Source organism: Vicia villosa, unplaced genomic scaffold (genome assembly GCF_029867415.1).
Source record: "Vicia villosa cultivar HV-30 ecotype Madison, WI unplaced genomic scaffold, Vvil1.0 ctg.001530F_1_1, whole genome shotgun sequence".
NCBI classification, from domain to species: domain Eukaryota; kingdom Viridiplantae; phylum Streptophyta; class Magnoliopsida; order Fabales; family Fabaceae; genus Vicia; species Vicia villosa.
The window spans coordinates 103083-116353 of NW_026705653.1; the positions used below are offsets into that span (position 1 = coordinate 103083).

General features: G+C 33.0%; 2 protein-coding genes across 2 annotated transcripts; both read left to right on the forward strand.

Annotated features, from left to right (window-relative positions):
• Positions 1-2813: 2813 nt before the first annotated feature.
• Positions 2814-3476, forward strand: LOC131635660 (uncharacterized). The gene has a single exon (XM_058906300.1). The coding sequence runs from the start codon at positions 2815-2817 to the stop codon at positions 3253-3255; it is 441 nt and encodes a 146-aa protein (XP_058762283.1). The 5' UTR covers position 2814; the 3' UTR covers positions 3256-3476.
• A 1518-nt stretch (positions 3477-4994) lies between these two features.
• Positions 4995-7769, forward strand: LOC131635659 (pathogenesis-related thaumatin-like protein 3.5). Its single transcript, XM_058906299.1, has 3 exons — positions 4995-6341; positions 6602-6869; positions 7095-7769. The coding sequence occupies exons 1-3, from the start codon at positions 5849-5851 to the stop codon at positions 7273-7275; spliced, it is 942 nt and encodes a 313-aa protein (XP_058762282.1). The 5' UTR covers positions 4995-5848; the 3' UTR covers positions 7276-7769.
• Positions 7770-13271: the final 5502 nt, after the last annotated feature.

Genomic DNA, 13271 nt, shown 5'->3' on the forward strand with positions numbered 1-13271 from the left:
AATATTATTTTTGTTTATGTGTCATTTACAAAAATATTTGTATCAATATCACATTTTCCTATATAAAAATATTTAGAAAATAATAGATTTTTTGGCCTATTCCATATTTTGGATAAAAAATATTTGAATCATAAATAACATTTTTCGTAAATAAAAATATTTAGATCAATAATAGATTTTTTTCTCATATACAAACTTCATTTTTGTTTAGGTATCATTTACAAAAATATTTGGATCAATAGTAAATTTCGTATATAAAAATATTTAGATCAATAGTAGATTTTTTTTTTCTGTATATCATTTTTAAATAAAAAATATTTAGATCATAAATACCAATTTTCGTAAGTAATATAATTTTTCTGTATACAAATATTATTTTTATTTAGGTATCATTTACAAAAATATTTGGATCAATATTAAATTTTCGTATATAAAAATATTTAGATCAATAATAGATTTTTTAAATAAATTTTTCCTGTATATCATTTTTGACTAAAAAATATTTCGATCATGAATATCATTTTTCGTATATGAAAAATATATATCAATAATAAAATATTTTTTGTGGAAGAAAGAAGTGAGAAAGTGATGAAAGATAAAAAAAATAGAGAATGGAGAGAGATTTGATAAGTTTAATAAAATATAAGAGTTGTATTATTTTAATAATAAAATTAAGAACTTTTTGGTGCAAAGACCAAAAAACCACAATTTTAATATGGTGGCAAAAAGCTAAATAAGGGTGTTTTTGACTTTTCCAGAACCATTAATTTTCTTATATTATAGATTAGGGGTGATCGCGGTGCGGTTTGGGCGGTTTTGACGAAAAAAATCATCCGAACCGCAAGAGAAAAAATCGTGCGGTTTGGTTTGGTTTGGTTGGCTTTTAAAAAAAATCCGAACCAAACCAAACCAACCTAATGCGATTTGGTTCGGTGCGGTTGGTTCGGTTTTTTAGAAATATTTTATTGAACCATTCATATACATATAGATGATAACATAACTTTGTATTTAGACATTCATACACTATCAAATAACAACAAAACCCGTCATATTTTGACAATAACTTTCTATTTAATATGTAAAAATTAAATTAGACAAAAGTGGAATAATAAACATAAAATAATAGTATAAAATAATATAAAAATTATTAGAATGAAACAAAAAAAAAGAAGATACGAGAGATTAGTGAATGTGAAAAAGAAAAAACAAAAGAGTTGAGAGATTAGAGAAGAAGATGTGCCATAAAAACGAAACTGAAATAGGGAACATTTGCATAAAAATGAGAAGGTGAAAAAGAAAAAATATAAGAGAGTAAAGATTATAGAAAAAGAGGGAAGATGTATGTGGCAAAGAAGAAGCGATAATGCTATTAGAGATTTGAGAAGATCGGGACTAAAATCATGTGTAAGGATGAGAAAATTGTTCGTAATCATAAGGTTAAGGTATTATAGATTTAAGTTTGGGTTGGATGCGAGTTAAGTAAAAGTTAGGTTGTAACATAATGCGGTTTGATTCGGTTTGGTTCGGTTTATAAAATACAAACCGCAAACCAAATCGAACCATGCGGTTTTGTTAAAAGATGACCCAAACTAATCCGAACCAAATGCGATTTTTTGCGATTTCGATTTGGTTTGGTTTGGTTTGCGGTTTTCTATTGGGTTGGTTTGGTTTTGATCACCCCTATTATAGATAGATGAAACTTACGATGAGATGAGAGAATCATTTAATTATTAATATTAATATTCAATACAAAAAGAAATAAGAAAGCGACAGGTTGAGATAGAACTTTGGAGTTGGATCCGATAGTTAATCCAAACTTAATGGAAACACTGACACCTTACACAACCCGACCCGAAATCACCTCATTCCGCATTTGGATCAAGTTTACCCGAAATTTAACACGCATTTAGTTTTGTCCTATATTAGTACATGCCCCACCCACAAGTCCACAGTGTCCGTAAGTGGATTACTTTCTATAAATACCCGGTCCCATTCTTCTTCCTTCCTTGCTAATTTCCATTTTGTTAGTTCCATTTAGGCGCAGAGAGAGAGAAGAGAGAGAGTGTTGAGATTTTTTCTTATTAATTTCTGTTTATTTGTTAGGTGTTTTTTCTCTCTCATTTTTGTAGGTATATTGTGGAAGAAGACTTTTAGCTTGACTTTGTTCAAAACCATGTGAGTTCATTTTCTTCTTTTGATTAGTTTGTTATGTATAATTCTATTTTTATATTCATAATTTTCCTGAATAAATTTTTTTAATGTATTTTTTTAAATTTTTTATCAAAAATAATTAATTATGAAATAATTTGTGTTAATTATGTTGTTTTGTTGTTAATCATAATCATGCACTGGTTTAGATCTAGTGGATATATGTTTTTGTTTCTTCATGATATAAAGTAGGGTTTGTTTTATTAGCATGAGAGAGAAAGGATGGTGATAAAAATATGCAGATATTTTATATGTCCTTTGTGATTAGATATTGTTGAGAATCCATTTGGATTTCTCTCATTTGATTAAATATTGTTTATTCTATGTTAGGTTTTTTCTTTTTCATATTGTTTTTATATCAATGGATTGAGATCTAAATTTATGGAATAATTAGGTATAGATAAGTATGTGATTAGTTTATTGTTAGAAGGAAATTAAAGTGGAATTAGTGTATGAGTTAAGTAATTAGACAGAATCAGATGAGTTTCTGTTGAGTTTGACTGAATTCTGTGTTGTTGTGGTGAGCCCTGCAGACGATTCAGGGAAGGCGGTGAAGTTGGAGAGAGTTAGATTGAAATCTTAGAAGTTTCGAATCGGATCGAAGAAATGGAGGTATATGGAAATTCTATGGTTGCAGCTCCTTCAAATGTTATTTATCTGTCAAGTATTTTGGGCCATGATGGTCCGAGTTCTGTTCACAAATGCGACTGGAAATGCCAGAACGAACGCGTTTGCGGAAACATGTTTCGCTGCAGGCTCACAGGGCTGACACACATCTGTGATAAAAACTGTAACCAGAGAATTCTGTATGATAACCATAGCTCCCTTTGTATAGCAAGTCGTCAGATTTTTCCCCTGACTCCAACCGAGGAACAAGCTGTGAGAGGCGTTCGAAGGAAGCTTGACGCGGCAGAGAGTTCGCCTGTTGAGAACATTGGTTGTAAGCGTAGGCGGGATGCACAGTTCCATCCTTCTCCTTTTGAGAGATCTTTCTCTGCTGTTAGTCCTATCTGCAGCCAAGTTGGAGACGGCATGGATACAAACTAGAGATATCGAGATTGATATAACTGAAGGAGATCTTTATCGTTTTTTTGTCCTTTTTTTTTTACTTTATTACTGATGAGTATCCATAACTGAACTTGAGAACAATTATGAATCGCCGATTGGTGGACATGATGTGTCCCCATTCGCCGTAGGACGTCTTTTATGTTTCTACTTTCTAGTAATAATGTAATGCAGTATTTAAAGTAGCTTGACTGTTGAATGGAGGTTTGAGCAGGCTGTGTAAACAGTTATGAGACTTGAATTGAAATTCGTTTCTTGCTAACTTACCGAGAATCTGACTGTTATAGCTTATCACAGGATGTATTTCTGCATTCTATGATGCTTTAATTTAATAGGAACCTGTTTGATGTAATTATTAGCTATTAGCAATGTTTCTCATTTTCATGTATCTGTAATCACGAAGCATCCATATTCTAGTATTAGAGTGGTGCACTTGGGTACAGAAAAAAGTATCAATCTTGTTCCTGCTGATAGCGCAGGTTCTATGAGGTTCTTCATATTCAAGATTTTGGAATCTTATGAAGGCTGGTTTACTAACTTTTTCTCTGTTACAGGCTCAAGGGAGATGATACGAATTTTCATTCAAACTTGTTTTGATTGAATTTCTGTTATTATTTGTGGTTAGAAATTGATGTGTGAGTTGAATGTAAATTGTGCAGGTTTTGAAGCATATGTGCTAGGAAGGTGCCTTTGAAATATTTGTGTTGCATTACTGAATGATTTCTTATGATATTAATTTTCTCTATGTTATAATGACATAAAATACTGATAAATATTTCATTTTCTTGATGTAGGTACATGAATTGGAAGTTTAGTTTGTGTCTCTTTCTCTGTCTTTCTCGAAGTTTGAAGAATGGAGTTCTGAAGAGCTAAAAGGCTATTTCGACGCTACAAGATGTCAAAAGAATTGAGGAAGGAGCAGTTATGACACTATATGGAAGGCTGATAATGTAGGTAGCACTAATCTTTAATATTCATTCTCATTGAAATTTCAGACCACATATTGTTTGATTTCTCCATTACATATTGATCTATTTCTTGTAGAATGTGAGGTGAAATTGAGCAAATACAGAGTTGCTATCACCAAGAAGTCTATTATCACTGTCACCAAAAACATCTGTATAATGTGTTCAAGGATTGAAAGCAGGGCCGCCTTTGAGAGGGTGCTAGATGGACTACAACACATGGTCTCAAATTTATCACAGTTAAATTGTGGTTAAATACAAACTCATAACAGGTTTGTTAGAGTTAAACCATGACTAAACAGGGCCCCTACTTATTTTGTCACGGTTAAACCATGATTAACTTATACAAAACCTCCAAAAATTTAAGACGGAGCCTATTTTTGAATTGAAGGATTGAATGTAACTTATCTGAATTGCCTCGTTCATGGCATCAACTGAATTTCATACTTCTGTTACATTCTTGTAAACTTGTGAAGCTAGAAGATTGTAAATATCATCTTTTTTCCAATGTTGATGTCTCTACTTCATTCCTTGTTTCTTGTAAGTATCCCATCAATGAAATTCAGAACTGTTAATTTTCATGTAATGCAGCTATTCTAATGTTGGATATTCTGTTTTGTTTTCCCTTTTAATGCCAATTTCCTTTGCCAAACAATGATATAAAATTAGGTAAGTTTAATTAAAATGTGCCAAGAAGGTTCAATTTTCTTTTATTATTAGTATATTGCATAGTGGGTGTTAAAGCCAAAAAATTGAATACGAAATTCTAACAGCTTTGTTCCAGAAGTTTATGAAGTGGGGGCTAGTGTTCCAACGGGAAGAATTGATAATAAATTAAGTGAAGTCATACTCAAATTTTTCTATTGAAAAGTTATTCTTTACTACCTCACATAATTAAAGTTCAACAGTTGGTATATGTCAATGATTTAAAGTCACTACTAAGATGTCAAAGGTAGTGGTTTGAATAATAATAACTGGTTGGAAAACATGAAAATTAAGGTGGAAAATCACGGTGGAACAGATGCTACACATACCAGTTTTTCAAAATCACGGTGAAAGAGACCTTAAATGCGTGTATGCGGTGGTCCACCGTCTTACAAAACAAAGGCAGGAGGGAAATATTATGCATATAATGCACACACAAGTTTCCATATAGCTAGTCAATATTTTTCTATCTATGAGGAATAATAGGTCACTTCTTTATAGGATAATCCTACGCAACTTGCCATCTTAATGCAATCTCGAATCCCCTTTCTTTACTAGATTCTTCTTGTCGTAGATTTTCTTTCATAGAGATTTCCTTATTTTGTAGATTTTCATTTTTCCATTGAAATAGAAAAGGCAAAGAATTGCTTCTAAGATAGGCTATCCAGTATCCACAATAAAAAGAAATACTAAACCTATAAAGCTAGTCTTGCGGCTAAGAATTTCATCAAAGCAAAGTAACGTTTTGGTTTTTTTAATACCAAAGAAACTCTCAATTCATCATAGCATACATAGCACACAAACACTTTATATTACAAATATGAGAAACATTATAAATCTATTATTTCTACCTCATATATTGTCAATCTGTTCTATTTTTATTTTTATTTCTTTCCTCAAGGATAATGCCAAGAGTTGTACCTTGGAAACTCCAAAGTTTCTTTTTTGTTCTTTCCACTTTGTTGTCTTGCACTTTCTCTAGCATATTCACCATAACAAACAATTGTCCTTATACTATATGGCCCGGCACGCTTGCCGGCGCAGGAACGCCGCCACTTCCAACGACCGGTTTCCAGCTTGACTCAGGTCAAGCTGTGAAACTAACGAGTGTTCCTGGTTGGTCAGGTCGGATATGGGCGAGGACCGGTTGCACATTTGATGCAACGGGAATCGGGAAATGTCAAACGGGTGATTGTGGTGGAAGGCTTGAATGCGATGGGAATGGGGCAGCTCCACCAACTTCACTCTTTGAGATTACACTTGGACAAGGTGACCAACAAGATTACTATGATGTTAGCATGGTTGATGGCTACAATTTGCCATTACTTGTTCTACCAAGAGGTGTATATGGTAAAAGTGCCTGTAATTCCACAGGTTGTGTGACTGATCTTAACATAGGTATGAGTTCTAAATTAACAAGGCCATTAATTACATAACATGGTTGCGCGACTAACTCTCTGTAGCATAGCACCGACACCTCTGAAAAAAGACATGTCCGTGTCGGACACCGACACCAACACGACACGGACACTTGTGATTACGTTCAATTTATTTATTTTTTAAGATTATTACAGGTGTCAACGTATCAGTGTCGGTGTCGTGTCCGGTGTCAGTGACTGATATACTTTTTTGATTGAAAAATCTCAATTTTTGTATAGGCTGTCCAAAAGAACTTCAAGTAGTTGATGGTGATGGATACCAAGGTAGTGTAATTGGTTGTAAGAGTGCCTGTGAAGCCTTTGGATCAGATCAGTACTGCTGCAGTGGACAATTTGCTAATCCAACAATATGCCAACCTTCCTATTATTCTACAATTTTCAAGAAGGCTTGTCCAAGAGCTTATAGCTATGCATTTGATGATGGAAGCAGCACTTTCACCTGCAAAGCTTATGAATATGACATTGTGTTCTGTCCTACCAGCACCAAGTATATGTTTATTTTCTCCCTCAAATATTTTCACGAGTTTTCCATTTTCTTTCAATTTATGCTGCCCCGTGTATCAAATATTCTCAAACAAAAAACCTATGAACCACAGACACTCCTAAGACTAGACGTGTCCCCGCTGTTCAACACACGTAAACTCATCTATGGTTATAATGGAAGTTTTTTCTAAAATGATTCTAACTTTTTTAACATTTTGAATTGCAACAGGATAAACAAACCAAATGGTGTATTTCCTCCACCACCACCGCCTTCAATTGGATTTCCTTACGAGAAGGTTCAGCAAGACAGTTCTTCTTCAAGTATTATTATCTCGCCGTTTCAACTGACAATGTTTCTCCTAGTTGTCACAATCTCTATGTTTATTGAAAAGACTTGGCCACTGATTTGAAGTAATGCTAGTAGAGAATCACACAAGTTTTTCTCGGAAAGTTAGATAGAAACATGTAAAAGGTCTAAAAAAGATGGAAATGATACGCAGCGAAAATGAATCACGAAGAATCTAAGGAAATAATTTCAAGTTACCCTTGTAAATCCTCCAATAAAAAAACTTTGGAATAAATTAAGAAAATAGTAAGTTATTTGCAATGTACCTGGGGTTAGATAAACTCAAATTAGTCTTTCTGTCAAATATTATATATCTTCAAATCCGTCAGGCTCCAAAGGATTAGACATCTACATGAACCAAGATGATTTAGGCCATGTTTGGCTAAATAGTTTAACCAAGAGCATATAACAGAAGGCTTGACAATATAAATACTCGTGTATAAATTATTTCTATGACAAAAGATAAACTATTTCATGTATTTTATGAGTTGTTTTCATAAACTATAATAGGGACATATGGAGTTTATGAAAATAAACTTAATTAAATTTAAATTAATATGTTGGTGATCAAATGCGTGAATAAGTAACCTTTGTATATTAGTAAGTAGTATCATGCTGTTTAAGACATGCATTTCTAATGCAAATTTGAAAAAAACACGTGTATGTCAAATATTTAGTTTGAGCAAATGCTAACACAAACCTGATAATTTCAAAACCATATATGGTAGTCAACTATTGAGAAATAAAAAACGTGATCATAGGAAGGCTTAGCCTTTCTATGGTTATTTGGTGTTTCAAATACCTAAATGAAGGAAAGAAAGACTGCGTATGCTATTATTCTTTTAATTACATGTAGGAAAAAAAGTACTTTTATATATTTCAAAGTTGTAATTTAGATCTGAGAATAAAATAGTTTAAATTGAAAAAAATGTCAATCTAAATGAGCTTATTAAATGAGTCTCATTCTAATAAAATAAAATAGCTATAAATGTTATTATTTTTAACACCCCCTTTAAGTTAGTAGATGAATATAAATCATTTCAAATTTGCAAATAGAATCGTTCTGTTGGTAGATTAATTATTTGTTAATAGATCTGTCAACTTATGCCTAAAAAGTATGTAAACGGTTGTTATCAGTCTAATATCTAACTTTTCTTCAAAGAATTGTTGGTCAATTTTAATGTGTTTTGCTCTATCATGTTGAACTAGATTATATGCAATAATGGTGGCCTGTTTATTGTCAAAAAAACAACTTCATATGGCCTTCACACTATCTCTTCAAAGCTTCCTGTTACTTTTTTGATTGGCTGCAACAACACGGGTAGTACAAGATATTTTGGATAAAGAAGCAACTCGTGGGACACGATGCTCCAACACGTGTGCAACATCTAGCTTTTGTCAGCAGGCCAATGTTTGTTTGTTTTTTGAGCGAGATTTTGGTTGTTTTCAAAAAGATTGGTTGCTATCTTTTATCAATTTATTATATAGATTCGTTTGAAAGATTTAATAAGATCAAGTTCAATTATATGGATATTTAAATTTGAATAAAAACAAATCAAATATTTTTGGGGGAGGTTGTTTGAAAAACAAATTAAAACAGAATCCCCTTCAAATATGCTGATCTCAAATTAAATGCCAATTGGAGAAAAGCCAGCTGATGTATTGCTATTTAAGAAGATTCAAGCCTAATGTTTGAAGTGTGCGCAAGAGTTGAAGATCATTGTGTTAGGGTTTTATTTTGAGTTATTTTGTGTGTTGTTATTTGAACATCTCTCTAGCGCTTAAGTTACATATCTAAAGACATAGAGGTTGGTTTGTTAGTTGAATTGTAATTCAACAATTCTTAATCTGTTTTATGTATTAATCATTAGGGTTAGTGATTGAGAGAAAGCAAAGGGATTCCATATTTAGGGGGAGTCCTAAATAGAAAGACACGTGCAGTATTAGGAAAAAGGCATTGAACAAGGGTTGTTCATCTAAGACTAATTTTACTAAAACTATTGAAAGTGAATTTCCTTTTTGGATTGGAAGACCCTTAGACGTAGGTGACGTTGCACCGAATTGGGTTACCAATTCTCTTGTGTTCTTTATTGGTTTATAATTTATCATTCTGTTTTCTATTATCTATCAATTCTGGTTTAAGATGTTGAACATATTGTATTAGACATCGTGTCAAACATCATTCTCTGTGCTAGAACAAAATTTTAATTGGTATTAGAGCAGACACCCTGTTTTGTTTGGGAAAGCTCCAGGGAAAGTATATTTTGTTCACATGGAAAATACTATGGATGGGGATCTGTCAATAAACCAACTGTCTTGGATGATACCAACTCTGATTATTTGAAATATATAATGGTTTCCTTTTTAAAATCCATGGACAATAAAACATGGGAGGCTGTTATAAAAGATTGGAAACACCCTGGGATTACCTCTCAATATGGGACATCTATCTTAAAGCCTGAAGCTGATTGGATTAACGCTGAAGATGATGAAGCTCTTGGAAAATTTCAAGGCTTTGAATGTTATTTTCAACGGTGTGGGTAAGAACGTGTTTAGATTGACCAAGACATGTAGAAAAGCCAAATAAGCATGGGAGATTCTCAAAACTGCACATGAAAGCACATCCAAAGTTTGTATGTCAAGGATGTAATTCCTTACAACAAAGTTTGAGAATCTGAAAAATGAATGAAGATGAATCCATCTCTAACTTCAACATCAGACTGCGTGACATTGTCGATACTTCTATTGCTTTAGGAGAGAAGATTTATGAAGAAAAGATGGCCATAAAAATCCTCAAATCACTACCTAAGAAGTTTGATATGAAGGTTACAACTATTGAAGAAGCGCAAAACCCAAGCAGCGTCAAAGTTGATAAATTTATTGGTTCTCCACAAATCTTTGAGATGACTATCAATGATAGGTTTGAAAGGAAGATAAAAAGTATATCCTTTTTATCTAACATTAAAGAGGATGAAGCTCAAGGTAAAAGTGAAGAAAGTCTATCAGGTGCTATAACTCTTCCTGGTATAAATTTTAACAAATATTTGGAGAAAATGGATAGAAGATGGAGGATAGATGTCCAAGACAAAGTGTCACACATTGATCCCCAACGCAAAAGCAAAGATGAATACAAATCTAACAAAGACAAAGGATCTCAATGTTATGAATGTGAAAGATTTGGTCACATTAAAGCTGAATGTCCTACTTTTTTAAAGAAGTAGAAGAAAGGTATGTCAATCACTGGGTCTAATTCCGATGATGAGCGTGAAGAAGAAACAACTAATAAGGTGATGGCTTTCACTAGAAAATATGATTCTGGTAGTGATTCTAGTAATGAAGAAATCACTGATGAAGAGTTAGTAAAAACATACAAGCTCTTGTACACTCAGTGGAAGGAAGCCTGCATGGTAGGAGAGAAACATAAGACGACTATAAGTGCTCTCTTACAAGAAAAATAGAAACTTGCTTCAACCATCACTGGTCTAGAAGAAGAAGAAGTTACTCTATTGAACTCCAAGCTTGAAAATATGACAAAATCTGTATGTATGTTGAACAAAAGTTCTAATATGCTAGATGAAATATTGGAAGTTGGTAAATGTCTAGGAATATGAAGGGAATATGGTTTGAATACAAATTTATGGACAAAGTAATCAAAGTTCCCACTAAGAATTTTGTTCCCCCTGATAAGAAGACCGAATTTCTAATGTTAGACCATATGTCACAAAATTAGGTTAGACATGTGTATCTTCACAACAAAGGCAACACAAGCTCATCATAGAGATGTCACTACTGGAAGATATGGTTATATAAAGCCCTACTATTATATATTGTATGGATATCCTCAATCCTATAGTGAACCAAGGTTTAACAGAAAAAAGAGGCAAGTGGTAGATATAAAGCCCTATTGTATAAAGCACTAGTGTAACCAAAGAAACTCAGTACGAGCTTCGGAAAGGAAGAAAATCTAATGTTAAATAATTTCATGTATTTGGTAGCAAGTGCTACATCTTTATAAATTGTGAGCAAATAAGAAAGATGGATTTAAAGAGTGATGAATGGATATTCTTAAGTTATTCCACCAATAGCAGAGCATACATGGTATATAAAAAATGTACCAAGACAATGATGGAGTCAATAAATGTTTTTATTGATGATACTCCTAAAGATAAACAAGAAGATGAAGATGAATATGATGTATCTCTTCAACAGACTGATGTCCCAGTAGATATCCCACACAAGGAGTCTAACATTTAGTCTGAAAATCCAAAGTTTGAAAATCCTCAAAAGGGATTCATTGATTTTAGTTTTCCAAATTATATGGACAAGTTAAAGAAAGAACTTTATGGATTAAAACAGGCTCCAAGAGCTTGGTATGAAAGATTAACTAAGTTCTTGATCAACAATGAATATAATAGAGGTGGAATAGATAAAAATCTATTTGTGAAGAATGATAGAGGAAAACTCGTGATAGCCCAGATTTATGTTGATGACATAGTCTTTGGTGAGATGTTAAACCAGATGGTGGAGCATTTTGTCCAACAAATGCAGTATGAATTTGAGATGATTCTTGTAGGAGAACTCACTTACTTTCTCGGTCTTCAAGTAAAACAAATGTAAAATAACATTTTTGTATCTCAAAGCAAGTATGCAAAGAGTATAGTGAAGAAATTTGGTCTTGACAAGGCTAGCCATAAAAGAACTACAAGTGCAACTCATGTGAAGTTATCAAAATATGAAAATGGAGTTGATGAAGATGAAAGTCTCTACAAAAGTATGATATGAAGTCTATTATACCTCGCAACAAGCAAACCTGACATCACTTTTGTTGTAGGATCTTGTGATAAATACCAATGGCTAAACCCAAGTCAAGTCACCTCACTCAAGTGAAAAGAATAATCAAATACATTAATCGGGACTTGTGACTATGGTATTCTCTATTCTCATGATATAAATTTAATACTAGTAGGGTATTGTGCTGCTGATTGGGCTGAAAGTTTAAATGATAAAAAAAACACATTTGGTGGATGTTTCATTCTTGGCAATAATTTAATCTCTTAATTCAACAAGAAGCAAAATTGTGTCTCATTATCTACTGCGAAGGTTAAGTACATTACTCAGGGAGAATTTGCTCTCAATTGCTCTAAATGAAGCCAATGTTGAAGGAGTACAATGTCAAATAAGATGTCATGAAATTATTCTGTGACAACTTAAGTGCTATTAATATTTCAAAGAATCATGTCCAATACAGTAGACCATCTGTTGGAACATCTATGAATGGGAAAAAGTTTGTAACAAAGATGAAGTTATTGAAGAGAAAGCTTGTTAAAACAAGTGATTCTAACTCAGATGCTGATGAAGAATAGGTTACTTTCATAGAATCGAGTGGTTGGTCGGGACAGCAAGCCTGAAGATTGATTATTCTAGGTGTTTTTATTTTAGTATGTCAAGCCTTTATTTATGGACAAAATATAATCTTTAACTTGATGTGTTTTCGCACTATATCAATCTTGGATATGTTATTTCTCTGGTTTTCTTCTTCTGTGCCTTTGCTAAATCATGTCAAAACGGGGGAAAATATGTATGTGTGTGTCTGATTTGATCTGTTCTCTATGTGTGTGTGAGCTCTGGCGTTTGATTTGATCTTTGGTCGGTGTGAGCTTTGATCTAATTTCTATGTTAGCAACCACATTGCATGATCTCTGATTTGTGCTACTTCTGTTGTTGTGTATGTTCTTTTGGGGTGTGCTGTGCCCAACTTGTGATTTTTTTTGAAGATTTACTCATGCACATCTTGTAAGTTTTGTATGAGTTAGATTATGGAGAATCACAATAGTCAGAAGTTGATTCCTAGAGACGACATCAATGTTCTGGACTAGAAGTAGAGTTGATCGAAATAGTGGAATCACAGTTTGTTACGGTGGTTTGTAGTTTCTGATATGGTGGAGACATGGTTGACCAACAATGTTAGCAGACCAACATAAGTTAGTAAGAGAGTGAAATTAAAGTTTGAATGTGAATTTTTTTGAATATTTGTGAAGTGACACATTTTCCTCTTTATAT